Source organism: Lucilia cuprina, chromosome 4, assembly GCF_022045245.1.
Source record: "Lucilia cuprina isolate Lc7/37 chromosome 4, ASM2204524v1, whole genome shotgun sequence".
Lineage (NCBI taxonomy): Eukaryota > Metazoa > Arthropoda > Insecta > Diptera > Calliphoridae > Lucilia > Lucilia cuprina.
In genome coordinates, this window is record NC_060952.1 from 1,796,468 (window position 1) to 1,813,505 (window position 17,038).

A 17,038-nucleotide genomic window follows, 5' to 3' on the forward strand; every position below is an offset into this window, starting at 1 on the left:
GGTGTACGGTATCATAGGAACGGCCATGCCCGACTATATTGTATTTCCTTATTTTTGGTTAGTAAATACAAATTTTAATCCCACTCAAACTGTTAATAATTGTTATGTAATTTTACCCATTTATACATACATACATACATACATACATACATACATACATACATACAAAAGTATTTTTTTCGTATATTTACATGTGTGGAAATTATAAATGTTAATGTCGCAATGTCGCTGTGGCTATTAGAGAGTAAATTAAACATGTTGTACAATTTTGCTAGTTTTTAATTTGTTAAATTGTACATTGATTTTATTTGAAGTGTTTTTAATTTTATAAAAATTTCCATTTACAAGTAAAAATAGAGTGTATGAGTGAAAAATAACTTTTATAATATTTGCTTTTTAGCTTTGACTTTATACAATTTTTTATAAAATTAATGTATTAAAAATTTATTTTAGCTTTGTTGTTGTCCTTGGCAGTATTTTTTTTTATAAATTCCTTTTGGTTAATTTTAATTACTTTCTATTAAAATTGTACATATGTATTGCTCATAAATGTTTAATTTAATAAAGACTTAATGTATTTTAGGTAAAATTTATTTAATTATTTAATTTATTTCAGTTTTGTTATTGTTGTAGGTACTATTGTTTAGAGTGTTTCCTAAAAAATAAAAACATGTTGCAAAGTTACGCTTTGTTACTTCTTGTAGCATGTTGATGTCGTTCATTTGTTCGTTTATCTTTTTGCAAGTTATCTAGTCGCATGTTCTTTTTTTAAGTGACTGACGTTGTTGGGTTGATTCCATGGTTGGTTTGGTTCAGTCGGTTTTATTTGCCACCCATGTTCATGTTCAAGTAGATAACTATGATAATGGTGACGTTGGTGATGGCGATGGTGATGATGTATGCGATGATAAATTTATTTAAAATGCGTAAGCTCATATGAATACTTACGTACCATCTTGTCAAATAAGAAAATTCAATGAAAAATGTCAACGACATTTTATTTTAAAAACAGCGCACAAAAAAAATCATATACATATGTACCAAAAGTGGTATGAACAATGATATAGCAAGCATGATATGTATGTCAACATATATATAAATTAAAAAATCGCAAAAAAATAATAAAACGTAAGATATATATGTGTGTTTTTTGTTTTGCACAAATTTGTTTGTCTTTGACAAATGTGAACCACCTGTGGCAATTGTCACGAAAATTATAAATTATTTTCTTTTTTTTATTTGTTGTTGTGTTTTCTTTTTAATCCAAAAGGGAAAATAGAACATGAGTAAAAGTGTCATCTACAATTACATGTAATATGATTAAGTACTTTATCCGATTAGATACAGAATTGAATTGTATGTATTCAGCAAAAATCATGTTTGTGTTTCAAGGGTTCCAAATAAAAAAAAATATTTAAATGTGGTAATAAACAAAAAATGGTAAAAATTTAGTTTTTTTTATTAAATACATACATTATATATGTACGTACATAGTTTTAGAATTCTACAAATGAAATATCCTTGTAAAAGTAGGGTAATCTAAATAAAGTTTCATAGATTTTTGAGGTTTTAAAGATTTGTTATTGAATATAGCGCATACCATTATATAACATTACAGATAAACATATGCACATTAGAGTGTTAAAAAAAGGAAGTTGCGAATGTCTCTAGAATTGTTCCTTGAGCGTAATCTCTAAAACATTGCAAAATAATGGGAACTTCCCGAAATCCGCCGAGTTCAATCGCAGCAAAAAAACTGGTTTATTTTTTTACCGATTAATAGCCTTGTCTATTGTCCATAAATTCTCCTAAAAATTTTGAACTTTGTTAAAAAAGTTTGAAATGAAACTGAAATTGGAGATTCGAAACGGCCATTGAAAACATCAAACTCTTTTGACCATAAATCAGAACAAGTTTGCGTTATCTTATAAGGACGAAACTTAATATTCTAGTAAATTTAAGTATATTTTAAGTAACAAAATTGTTTTCTTAAAATTGTTTTGTCACATTTCGAATTAATGTGCTGTAAGACAAATAAATGGCCCAAAGAACAATTCTAGAGTGGGGACGGCCTGTCGGACAATATTCTTTTTCCTTCATACAAACTTGAATCACTCTAATGTACATTCATAAGTATATACCTTAATCATATAAAATAAATATGTGAACATCAATAAATGATAATTTAGCAAAAATTTTCCAATCACTAAACATTAAATGATAAAATACAGTTATATACCAACTAACAACTATTATTTAAAACTTTTATCTATTGCTCACCTTCAGTAATTGTAACTTCATTATCACCATTATAGTCATTGTCATCATTATTATAATGCTTGTTATCAAGATGCACATGATGATAATGACAATGAGGATGATGATAATAATGCTATTATTAAACATGCTTTGGATTTTTATTTGTGCTCGGTCAAGTGCATTTGAAATCTCATGCACAAGTGAAGTCAAGTGCAAATTCAAACAGAACCCGAACACAGATACGGCCTCATATGAATTGACATTTTCTCAGTGTATAAGCGACTACTTTTGAAAATGCGAAAAGTGTTTTATGATTTTTTTATATTTTTTTCTCTACATTTGTATGCTAGAATAGAAAATGTCGGTCACCAAAGTCTTGCATGTTTTATTAGTAACCCCACTAGGCGCAGGGACAGTCAGATGCAGCAATTGGTCACTTGCAGCATGTATTGTAATATACAACTTCATGTTTTAAAGGGCTTGTAGTTTAGAAACATTAAACGAAGTTGGTAATCATTGAAGCGACAGTTACAGTAACATGCTAGCTGCCACAGTTATTGCTGCTTGCTGTGAAACGTAACGCAGCAAAATGTTCAGCAACATATTTTGCACTATCTTTGTATATATGTATGTATATAAAAATGAGTATAATCATTGCTGCAATAATAATCGTGAACAAATTGTGTGCAAGTACCACAACAATACCACATAATAGTTACATTACACACCCAAACACACTGGTGTAACTATTTCACTTGTGACTCTTGCCTTATGCCCGAGTTTGTTTGGGCCACAATGTAACAGTTTTGCTTTCTGCTCTCAGCGCCTTTGCTGCTTCTGGTCGTTGAACAACTAAATAAATGAATGTCTCAAGTTGTGGTCAATGCGGTATTTTACAAAAAGTCATACTTACTAACTACAAACAATAATAACAATAATACAAGTAAACATGCATAATACAAGTAGGTACCTCTATACAGAGGCTTAAAGTAATGAAACCTTAACCAAAATATATTTTTGATGAAATGAAAGGATCATTATAATAAGGAACTTTAATATACATACATATATATGTTTTAGCAAATCTTGTCATTTTATTCCTTTACACCTCTGCTTTGTATTAGTCTTAAAACCAAGATACTAAGTAACTAAACTATTATTGTTTAGTATTTTGGTTTGTGTTCAACAAAGTGCATTAGTGTCTGTTTTGTATGTAAATATATTTGATTTTATGTAAATTTGTGTTACGTGTATCCATGTTACGGTTTAACCAAACAAATATTATAATTTGTGTAACTAAAATAAACGCAAACGAACAAAACCTAAAGAAAATCGAAATGCATTTTCTATTCCCATAGTTTGTTTCTAGTTTTTCAATTATTTTTATTAGTTTTTAATGCAGTTGCCATTTGTAACTATGTACAATTTAAATTTGAATTTACAAATGCTTGTTTAAATTTATATATTTATTGGTTTTCATTTTCACTTTTATCTTTTCAGGCCATACACAAAAATTAACCCCATTTATAAAACATTGGGAGGCAGCAAATTTTGATCGTACACATTTACATGAAGCCCATGAAAAGCACATTGAACAGAAGCGACATCGTCGAAAAAGAGACTTAAATGCTGGTGAATATGGACCAGCGCATACCATAAGACTGAATTTTTCTGCTCATGACAGGTGAGTGTATATTTAAAATATAAAGTTTTAAAGGTGTTTATGAATTCTCGATTTGTTTAAACAATTTGACAAGAACTGCTGCAAAACCGGAAATGCGTTGTTAAGAAGTTTTACTAAAGAAATTGTAGACTAGACTATAGACTAGACTATAGACTAAGCTATAGACTAGACTATAGACTAGACTATAGACTAGACTATAGACTAGACTATAGACTAGACTATAGACTAGACTATAGACTAGACTATAGACTAGACTATAGACTAGACTATAGACTAGACTATAGACTAGACTATAGACTAGACTATAGACTAGAATATAAACTAGGCTATAGACTAGACTATAGACTAGACTATAGACTAGACTATAGACTAGACTGTAGACTAGACTATAGACTAGACTATAGACTAGACTATAGACTAGACTATAGACTAGACTATAGACTAGACTATAGACTAGACTATAGACTAGACTATAGATTAGATTATAGACTAGACTGTAGATTAGATTATAGACTAGACTATATATAGCTTGCCCATGATGACTTACAGCCATGAAAATAGAGTTTTAATGTAGAAACAAAAGGAAACAAACGAATAAATGAAAAAAATAAATTAAGTTGAAAGAAAAAATGTGTTTTTGGAAATGACCTACCTTATGATACCCTTAAGCAGTTAAAGGTAAATGTATGGAGTAAATATCTATTAAATTGTATACAAAGAAATCTGCAGAAGTTGGCAAAATACGAATCATGATGGTTTCTCTTAATTTTAAACCTGACAAAAGTAATTCTAAATGTTAAAAACAACTACACAAATGCATAATAATTCTAAGAATACTGGTGTGGGGTATAAAAAAGTAATTTAAACACCCATATTTAAGTATGAATAATTTTCTAAAATATAAAACTCAATTTAAATATCGTCAACAACTTCATTACCAGCATCATCATGATGGCAAAGTTTACGCTTGAATAAGTTAAAGTGAATTCAAGAGAGAAAACGAGAAAAATACAAGCACACACATAAACACACAAAATATAACATCAGTTAAAATGTCAAAAGTTGAAAGGCGAGTTAGAGACTCGAATTGACATTAAATAAAAAAATAAACGCCATTAAAACCAAAAATTAAACAAAAATTTCACAAGGACAAATTGTATGTTGTTGTGGCTGTTGTGAAATAACTTCCGAAATATAATAATTATTTCCGATTTTAAGTAGAAGAAGAAAAACATCAAATGATATTGTAAAAATTAATAAAAACAAATAACTAAAATTAATAAAAATAATAAACACAAAATATAAAATGCATAAAACATGACTTTGTGAGATAATTAAATTTCAAAATATATGAAAATAAAACAGCTCCATATACAAAATTTAACAATTTAAGTTCAAGGTATTTTAAGCAATACTTTTTTTTTAATTTTCTACAAAATGTAGCCATTTTTTGCAGGTTTTGGGGAACTCAAATCAATATAGATACATTCTCCCACATACTATACTGTGTGCAAGTGTTTGCATGTATAAGCAACATTTTCAATAAACAGTTACATTACCAGCGAATTGCTTAACAAATGTTGCCACTGCTCTGCCATTGTTGATTTGGTTGCTTCTGTTTTTGCCGTTATTGATTCTTGAACATTTTTTTGTTAATTTCGCAGCAGTTTGCGTTCAGTGCGAACGTTGTTCGGTTACTCTGGTTGTTTGTTGGTGATGGTTTAAATTGGTTTGATCTAAATGAATTTTCTACAGCATGTGCAACATGAACAACATCCGGTACTCAAACTTGCACACACACTTTTATATACCCACTTTAAATAGTGTTGGTAATGTGAGAGTGTGAATGTGTGCTTTTACTGTATTTCATGCCTTTAAGCATTATAAAGTATTTCTACACGATTGGGAGCAGGAAATAAAAAAAATTAAAAAAGCAAACTGAAACAACCAACAGAAAAACAACAAAAATAAAGAATGAATGAGAGAAAAACAAAATATAGAATTTTAAATATCTGGATTTTTCCCTTTAAAAAAATCAAAATACAATATAGACATGTGTACATGAATGCCATAAATGCAAGTATTGAATATTAATCCAAATTCACACAGACAGACACATTTTCACTCATAAACACTTAGTGTACGGGTAAAGATTCCTGCAGCGGGACTGGCATACAACGATAACAACACTAAAGCTGTCTACCGGAAATCAATACAAATCCGCAATATTTCCGTTATTGTATGTGTTGTATATGTATTACAGCCTGAACTAGTAGTAAAAAGGCGTTATTTTTCCACATAAATATGCACAAACATATACAGTTACAAAAACATATAAAATGCGTTTTTCTCTGTAAGGACTTTATAATTTAGGAGGTCGGCATATTTTTGTTACATAAACGATTTTCTGTAGAAAATCCTTCCATGTTTAGGTATATAAATTTTTTGTTATTCTTGTGATTTGAAAGCCGCAGTTAAAGATAAAAAAAACTTATAAGAGCATAATACTTCTTGAGAGTTTCATTAAATTCAGTTTTGAAAAACCAACACTTGACACTCAACCATCGTACAACTATAACCACTTATAAAACTCGTATGCAGAAAAATATAAATGAATTATGAATTATAAGGAAAAATGGCAATTGTAAAAATAAAGTGAAGTACAAAAAAGGAGAAAAAAATAAAACAAAACCAATCGTACTTCAAAAACGAAGTAGAAAAAAGTTAAGCAAATCATTCACTGCTGCTGCCCATTGTGGTTGAGGTCTTCCCATATATTGAAGGGGTGTATACCTATCAAACTAGAGTTTTCTCTATAAATTTTTGTTACGTACTTTGGTAAGGAAAAGTTTTTAGACCTATTTTTTCTGAAATTGTTTTCTTTTCTTTAGAATTGTTGATACTTATTGTGTATTTGTATTTATAGTTGCTGCTGTTGTTGTTGTCCAAAAGTTGAACAACCTTTTAAGGGAGTGGCAACAGCTGCAAGTAATATTGTGCTTTTGCATTTATTGTTTTATTAATTCTTTGTTTCTGTTTTCGAAAAAAAAACAATTATAGAAAACTTTCATTTCAAAAAGAAAATTATTAAATACGTATACATACATATGTATGTATGTGTATATGTATGTATGTGTATATGCTGTATGTATGTTAGAGGGGTAAACTGGCCCGAGTGCATAAGTTTGAGTTTTGGTATCGGTTTTGTAAAGTATGCTTGAATGATTTATAGACTTAAGGGATTTTAATTATAAGACAATTTAAATTATTTATGTATTATGAAAAAAAACATTTCTAATAAATGTGTGTCTATTCTATTTATATTTACACATAACATTAAGGATTAAAGATTTTAAATAAAATTGGAATTCTCTAATTTAATATTTAAAATTTTAAACCATTTTCTTTATTATAATAAAACAATTTTCTAAACTCGTATCCAAATAAATTATACTCATCCCTTTCACCTTTATTTAAAGCTATGTTTTTGCTATCCCCTTTTTGCCATTAATAAACCGGAAATCCTTAATTCGTCAGGAAATACTATTTCATGTTGAAAACATTAGCACATTTCCGGTTGCCATTATTGACATATTTCATTGTTAAAAAAACAACATTAACAGCGAAAACAAAAACTTGTTTAAAAGCACATACTCGACAATACAATACTCTTGCGACCTTTCGAAGTAGCAAATTATTTTTGTAAATTTATTAAATACATATTTAATGTGGTAAATAATGTTATTAAACTTAATTGATATTATTTTAAATTTTAATTCTAAAGTTTTGTACTCCGACTTAGTGACACCAATTTCTTATGTGATAAATTTTGTAAATTTTGTGTGTAACTGACATAAACTATTTTAAGTGTAATTTGTTATTTTTCAAGCAAAGTGCTTAATTGTCTAAAGTATAGGAATACAGTTTAAAAATAGGATATATCTAGGCTTCAATCGGGTCTGTTGTGTTTAAATAAAACTGTTCCTCAAGTGGGTCTATAGTGTAGTTACACTCCAGTCTATAGTCTAGTCTATAGTCTGATCTGTAGTCTAGTCCATAGTCTAGTTTATAGTCTAGTCTTAAGTCTAGCCTATAGTCTAGTCTAGTCTAGTCTATTCTATAGTCTAGTCTATAGTCTAGTCTATAGTCTAGTCTATAGTCTAGTCTATAGTCTAGTCTATAGTCTAGTCTATAGTCTAGTCTATAGTCTAGTCTATAGTCTAGTCTATAGTCTAGTCTATAGTCTAGTCTATAGTCTAGTCTATAGTCTAGTCTATAGTCTAGTCTATAGTCTAGTCTATAGTCTAGTCTATAGTCTAGTCTATAGTCTAGTCTGTAATCTAGTTTATAGTCCAGTCTGTAATCTAGCCTATAGTCTCCTGAAGATAAATGTGCGGAATCATAAGAAAATTTCAAACGTTTTTAATTTGGTTTTTAATTTTTTTGTTTAAATCCCCTCTATAGTCTTTATTGAAGGTAGATAGCGGAAGCTTAGCGTTAATGTTTGGCAATATTATATTCAAACTGTGTATGTATATGTATGTAGATTTCAGAATAGTTTTATGTTAAACATGTAAGTCATGTTTGAATGTGTCCTTCTTTTCCCGTATATATCCTTAAAAAATTGTATATATGTATTGTATACACATGCATGCATACATATGTATGAAAAAATATGTTAAATGACTGTACGTTTTTTGATGATATTCTGCTTGTTTGTTTTTCATGTATGCTGAAAATTTGTGTGAGTGTATGTCGGAATATGTGTATGAATCTACTTTAAACATCTGCATTACTTGTTGTTTATGTTTGTACCAAGAAATTGTTTTCCAAATTGTGTAAAACATGATGCAGGAATGTTAAAGTTGTTGTACTTCTTACCATTCATCATTCTCTCTCTCACCCTATGTTTGGTTTAGTTGTTTTTTTTTCACTGCTTTATTAGTCTACTGCAGCATTTGTGTTTAAATAAAGCTGGGATATGAGTGTAAAACTTTAGATTTAGTTGTATTGCAGATCTTTAGCTTTTCATTTATTTACTTTAATTATTTATTTATTTTTTTCCATTTAGTTTTTAAGGAAGACTGATAAGATTATTATATTTTTTTAAGATATTAAGGATTTTTGTTGCCTTTATGTTAATTTTCTTTTTACTTAGTTTGTTTATAAGTTTATTGCAACATTATTATTTTAAGATTTAGTTAGATGACATTTTACTGCTGCTTGTTGTGTCATTAACACATTTTTAAACTTCTGAATTATGTCAACATTTAAAATAAAATATAAACACATATAGTTTATAAAACAAACATACATGTACATATAAAATCTATTGACATGCAACTTTAAGGCTTTCGCAAAGTACTTGTACAACAGTTGCTACATTTTATTTACTACACTCTGAGAAATAGAACAGATTTGGTAAACACTAAAAGTCATATCATAAATACAAAAAGGCTACATACATACAGTATTGGCAGAAGTTATAAGAACGAATATAGATTAAATTAATTGCTTCAAAATTTAATATCCTATCCATAAAAGAGCTAGTAAATGAATAAACATATTGCCCTTTCATTTGGTAATATTATAACACAGATTATTTTAAAAATGTTGAGAACTAAAGGTATTTCTATATGCATACACTAGCGTAAGTCAGCTTAAGCAAGTGTGCGAATACATACAAAACTTATGTGACAAACTATAATGTACTTAAGAGAAGTTCGTCAAGTTGACCGCACATTCCGTACGGAATCAGTTGTTTGTTTATTGTACACAAAGAAATAAAGAAAAAAAATATTTCAATAAAATATTATGAAATATGCATTTTTTCGTTCGGTTTTGACATTTCCTTAAGCTAGCTTATGCACATTGTAGTTGGGCCATAAGACATTGTAGCCAATAAGCAATACATATGTCTATTGTTGTTTGTCTAAGTAGAAGTATGTATGGAATCTCTTAATTTTTAATATATACAAGAACAACTAAAACAACAACAGAAGCAGCAAATTTCACTCATCCATCTATTCATCTATGTATATCAAAATGTGAAGTATGTTTCAGTAGTAGAAAAGTAACAACAACAGCAACAAAACACTAACATTAGCAACAACATCATCAACAGCAAAACAAAGTAAATGAAAATGACTTTACATCAAAATAATGAAGCAACTTTTTTTACTTTGGCATTTTTGTGCTCAAGGCGTGGTGACACTTAAACTACGAAATATTTTATACAAAAATAAAAAAAAAACAAACAACAACATCGTCATGAACAACAGAAACAATAAAAACAACAACACTTTAATTTTAAGTTTTTCATAAAAAAGAAACATTAAAAACAGCCAGTGGATAAAAGAGAGTTTTGTAAAAGCAGGCAAAGAGGTGTATATAACAAGTGACAACAAAAACATCTTAATAAATATTAAAAATGAAGAAGAGTATCAACAGCAACAACAAAAAAACAAAAACCTCTTAAGAAAACTGCATAAAAATAAAATCAAGCACAGAGTCATCATTTCACTAAAGCTACAACAGAGAGATGACAGGCGCATAAAGAGAAAGAGAAGCAGATCTTAAAGGGTGCAGATCTTATCATCGATAATATTGTAGGATTTGTCATGATTTTTATATGAAAAAGACTAGATTTACAAAAACACATCAACAGCGAATGGCAGCATAAGATGTTAAAAAATTGTGTCATTAGGTAAATGGAAGTTATAATAAAAATGTTGTTTTTTATGCAAAGGAATGGCTACAAAGGTAAATAAAAACATAAAAAATATATCTTATAAAACAACAAAAAGTGTAATGAAAAATATTTCTACCTTTTTAAACTTCAAGTATGAAATATAAATTCAAGAAGAAAGCAAGATTTCTTTGCATATGATAACGAAAAATACTAAAAAGAAATGTTTTTTATTTAAAGAACATTCATTAAAGATTATAAAAATATTTCTGAAGAAAAGAAACTTCAGACAAACTTGTATACAATATAAGTATACATTAAAGGTATGTCATTAATGTGTTAAAAGTGCGTACCAGATTATTTTTGTAATATACTATTCACACAATCTTTGTTATAAGTTTTGTCGTTAGGTTGGTAACCACTTGCCATGATTTGGGAGAAATTCCCAAATCATGAGAAGTGATATAATCTAGTCTATAGTCTAGGCTATAGTTGTACTTCGGAATTTACCAGCGAGATGTATTCAATTCCACATTTTTTTTAAATTTTTAATAATGGGCCATTGCATTTTGGAATATGTTTTTGTTTATTCATTGGAAGGTTAAAAGTATTATACAAGGAAATTATTAAATATTTAATTTTATTGAAACATATTGAGTCAGTTTTAATAACATTTTTAATTTTTTTTTTTTTTTTTGATTTGTCACATGATGTAATGTAAGGGCAAAGTAAATCGGACGTATAACTTCCTTTTATGGAATCACTTGAAAATTATAAAAAAATGTGTTTTGGTACTCTGTCATATTATGTAAGAGTCTAATTTTGTCTACTTTCTATAGTTCAAAAAGCATAAAGTATTTTGGATTTCAATAAAAATATTTGTGATAAATCTTAATCTCTGTACTCATAAATATTATTAAGTTTTAAAATAGATGAGAACATTAAATATTTTTTTAAACCAATACACATTACACTCTAAAATATACTTTTTGTACTACAAAATTTATATTTGTATAACAGTTTATGTATTTACACTTTCCATACTGACTGCATTAGAATGTGTTTGATTTATGAGTTTTAGAAATTTGATGATCCAATATGTTATAAAAATCAACAATAAAAAAAATCGATAGCACTTACTTGAAATCCTAAAATAGCAACAATGTTGCTGGCCTTTATGTACATTTTTTGTTTTGCTTTTTATTCTCATGTTTACAGCCATCATTAGCCATCTGACATACAAAAATGACATTTTGACAATTAAGTATCTCAGTACCAGAGTGCTTTTATTTCATTCTATTTTTTGAGGGTTTGGGTTACATCTTGTTCATGCACTGAAAATAATAAAAGAGAAAGAAAATATACATTTATGTTGTTGTCCATAAAAAATAGATTGTTGTTGTTGTTGTCCATAAAAAATAGATTACCAACAGATAGAACAAGTGAATGCGGACTATAAAATGTGAAAAAATCCAGATACAAATATTGAATAGAATGACTTTATGGTACTAAAAGTTTTTATGTGATAAAAAAGGTGTTAAAATTAAAACAAAAATGAAATACATAAAGTAGCCTAAAATGTTAAAGGGCGATTGTTATGGGCTCATTTATAAAGATACTAATTTAAAACATTGAACAAATTACTAAGAAAATAAATTCCCGTTTAAATGGATATTCAAATGTATGTATGTAAATTTAATAAATTTAATAACAATTTAACTGTTTATTTTAAAACTTTTTAAATTGATTTTATGATAAAACTGCAAATGCCTTATAAACGACCCATTTAAAAAATATGACAAACTTCAAATGACACGAGTAGTAAATGCAAAAACAATCATTTATTTTTATTGATTTTTGGCATTTGAAAATTGAAAGACTTATAAGTATGGGAGTAGCTTCATTTCAATGCTTCACAATAAACACAAAATGTCCCCCGAGTATTTATTTTTCTATACAAGATTGAAATGCGTTTCAGTTTGCTATTGTTGTTTTTTGTATTTCACATACATAGAAACTTGCACAAATTGTATATACAGATGTCATAGTGTGAGTATGTATGTAAGTCTTTTATGCTGACACAATTATTGCTGACATTTAAGATTGTCAACACTTGTGCTGTCATCAGTTACGACTTTAATAACAAACACACAGATCTATATGTACGTATTCCAAAAGTATCTGTGTGTTTGTTTATTTGTATATTCTTTCATTGTTGGTTTCTGTAAGAATCTATATTTGTGTATTTATATGGATGTGTGTTGGTGTATGTTTTTTGTTATCCTAGTTCTTTGAAATTCTATGTGTTCATGTTTCAGTTTTACTTCAAAATTTAAAATTTTTTTATTTGTGTTTTCAACTTTTTTCTTTTTCAATGTGTGCATCCACTCTTTTCTTATGTGCTCGTATTTACTTTATCAATATTGTTTTTTATTATTGTTTCTTAACTATTAAAAAGTTATATTTTGTTGTTAAATCGTCGTACTCATATTACTTTATTATTCTAGCATACATATGTACATATGTATGTATTGTATTTACTTATGTATTTGTCTTATGGCAATGTTTGTTTATTCTCTTTTCTATTTTCTTCATATATTTTTAGGGAATTTCGTTTGGTGCTGCGTCAGGATCCCTTATCAGTATTCACCAGTGATGTACAAATAGAAACTAGTGATGGACCCATGGATTATGATATTACTAGAATATATACGGGGTCTTTAGAAGGTAAGTCAAATGTTATGTTAAAACTTTATATTAAGTTAAAGTATCTACAAGATTTTTTTCCACTTAATTAGTCTTTCTTTGTAATTAGATGCTCTTGCAACTGAGCTACTGATCTCTTGTTCGAGTTTTAATTGTTCTAAATTTTTTGTATTTTCTGTGTCATTTTATGCAAACGGACACTTTCAGCATTACATTTCCTCATAAATGTGCCATATGGATATTTTAAGCACTACATGTGACTATTAAAATGGCATTTATGAAATATTAAATTTGTTTGGAATTTATTTTCATAAACTTTATACAAAAATTTAACAAATGCGATTTACAAAATATCGACCACTTTATCTATCACAGGGAACTAGTTGAAAGTTGAAAATGCGGTAAAATAAATGGTGAATGGTGCGAATTGGCAATTTTCGTACTAAATGCATATATATTTTCATATGTATGTGTATTTATCAGTATGAAATAATTAGATTTTTTAAGTGGGGACCTCAAAATCATTCTAATTGGTTATAACATTTTAAAAATCAAAACATTTTCAACTCAAATATGTATAATAAAATATGTCATTATTGTTATTTTGTAAAGCGTAAAAAAAATTTATTAAAATTTCATTGCCACTAACCCTACTACGATTTTTTATTTTATGGTCGACAAATAAACAATTTGTATGAACGCGTTTTTGTTTACATGCTGCCAAAAGTGAAAATAAAAAAATTACAAAAGAAAAACAACAGGGTAAATTATTTCCAGTCTACTGAGGAGACATAAAAGACGCGTTTTATAGGTCTATTAAGCCCAAGGACTCGGTGATTGTTGTAGTTGTACTTCTTTTGTGGGTTTTTAGTATGAAAAACAAACTTTGGTTTATGTGAGTCTGTATGTAAGAAATTTGTATACATACAAATGTACATACACATACATATGTGAATAGCAGTTGTCCATATTGTTGCTGCTGTTGGTAATATGAAGGCCATGTCTGTAATAACCTAGAAAATAAGAAATATGTACATTAGGGTATTCCTAGGAACAGCCTTTTTAAGAATGTCATGTTATTCCAATCGATGCGTATTTATTAAAACTATAAAGTATTTTTTGTTTTAAGATGCCTCACTCAGTTCCCCAAAATCGATTGAAAATCTTGACTTCAATACCATATGTTTAAAAAAATAGCAATTTTTACGAAATAGGTCTTAAGGACTCGTCAATTTTGAGCTGATTATGTGAAAAATATTTTTAAATTTTTTATTACACGAAATAACGTTATTAAAAAAACATAAAAAAACGTTATACGGATCAGTAACACATACATACCGTAACAAATATTATGTATAAAAATATTGTAAATATTTACTATTTACAAATTATATCTAAGAATGAACTATATTCATAATCTGCAAGTATATTTTGGGGCCACCCTAATGTACATACTTATGCATACATATGTATATTTCCATAAATATTATATTTAATATATCTACCCAACAAGAACTCGGTAATGGGTTTCAATTGTAATTACTTACCTAACAACATACTTTTTAATGACTACTACGTATCGCTTGGGTTACATATAAAATACTAGTAAGGTCTTATTAATAATGTTGTATAAATACTTTTTTAATATATACACACGTTTGTTCATGTACTTCAGAAACTATTACTGGTAAGTACATGCTTCCAATGTCATTACCGTCTTAAAAATAATGACTTAAAATACAATTGTGTATTGTTTTGTGGTAATGAAAGTTTATGCTGGGTACATATACAGTATATGTTGTATGTGTATGTTTACATGTGAGCCTTTTACATACATGCATAAAAATAAATATGAACATAAAATTAAATTTGTAGCAAATGTGTGTTATTAAATTGCCTAATTTTAGCTAAATTATAGTTAGAACAATAATAATATTGCTTACATTATATTAACTTAATAAATAGCATATTTATAACATATTTGAAATTTATATTCGAATCATAACAAACACATCATCGTACATACATATGTACACACTTTTATAAAGTGTTGGAAATTTGTTAAATCATCTTTCCTTTTTAATGTTATTAAATTATATAAATATACTTTTTTAAAAGTTTACATTATTCCTAGTATTTTTATAAGTTCGTGTTTATATCATGGCAAACTTTTTTTGAAATTAGTTTTTGTATTCTTATTTATTGTAAATTTGAAATTATAAGAGAGAAATAGAAATTCACAATTCTTTCTTACTTAGTTTGAAATATCAACCGTTGCCATTTAATGATGCAGAAATATGAATGCGCTTTACGAATTTTTTACTGAATTCATTTTCTCTCCTGAGAGCAGTAATCTCGCACTTTAGCTAATTTATCTTTTTGAGTCTAGAAAATTGGATCCATTCATTGAGCCAGTGCGCTGCAACGCTTCCGCTATTTGAATATAATTAAAAAATGTCTATTATTAAAACTGTGACGTTAATACGAATAAAAATTGTTCTTTAATTTTTGAAAGGACTAGGAATTTAAAGTAAGATATTTAACTTAATTAAAATCTTTAAAAAAATTTATTTACATTGAGTTATAATTTCAAAAATTACAATTTTTTGCAAATTAAATTAATTAATTAAAATTTCAATCTACTCTATACGCAAACAACATTTTTCTAAATAAAAAAAATTCTTCACACAAAATATTTTTGAAAACAATGTTTTGTTAACAAAATGTAAAAGTAATTTTTTCAAAAACTTCAAAAATGTATTCTAAACCTAAATATCCTTAATTAATTCATAGAAGCTACTTTGAAATAAATTTGAATAAATTATACTTGATTTATAATAAATGCGACTTTTTTGAAAGAAAAGCAGATAATTAAATGTTTAGTTTAAAAAATCCAACAACTACTAACAAAATGCCGTACAATTTTAAATTTTAGAAAAAATAGGTCAGCTTATTTCAACAGCAACCACCACCATTTTGGTTAGTTCATTTTAAACTCGCTGCTGCCTGCTTTTCTCTTAATCCTTAAAGGAAACATTAAGATATTTTTTCGCTTAATACGTTCCTGAGACTATTTATTACCCAATTTTATAACAATTTTCTACAATCTACTTCGTGTCATCTCTTTCTTTCCTTCTTCCTAACTAGTATTATTTGTTCTTTATGCATGTGGCTGAATGCCCTCAAACAACCTTTTCGTTATTTTTTTTTTTTTGTACAATCCACAACTAACTATGAGGTAAGTTTCAAATAAAAACTTGTAAAATTGTTGTAACTAATGCTGACATAAAATAACAGCAGGATTTTTAGTGAATAAGCATTCATACTCATACTCGCGTGCACTTACATGACACACAAAGGCATTCCAGGATAAAGAGATGGCAAGAGTGAGACCAAACTAATCTTAGATATAACTACTCCATAATGCAGCAATATCAATGGCAAGAAAAGTAGCAGAGACACCATAACATTGCCACTGCCAGAGGCATCAGCAGGAGCTTGTAACAGCGACATTTCATAACACATAGTTTACGTAAAAGGAAAATAAGGTTGATGTTTAAATAAGAACATGAATTGAAGAGAAGAGTTGTATGTCAGTAGTATGTTTATGTATGTTCTACCCCAGTTTTTCCATACAAAAACTGGTATGCATGAATTTTTCGCCACTGGTAACCAGTGTGGTAAGTAGTTGATAAAAATGC

General features: G+C 28.0%; 1 protein-coding gene across 2 annotated transcripts in view; it reads left to right on the plus strand.

Moving 5' to 3' along the window:
- LOC111690479 overlaps positions 1-17,038 on the plus strand; it is a 150,217-nt gene that overhangs the window by 73,518 nt on the left and 59,661 nt on the right. For both annotated transcript variants that reach the window (XM_023452957.2, XM_046950100.1), the window contains 2 exons: positions 3,760-3,943; positions 13,237-13,358. In XM_023452957.2, the coding sequence (XP_023308725.2) occupies positions 3,760-3,943; positions 13,237-13,358 (306 nt within the window). The remainder of the gene's footprint in view (positions 1-3,759; positions 3,944-13,236; positions 13,359-17,038) is intronic.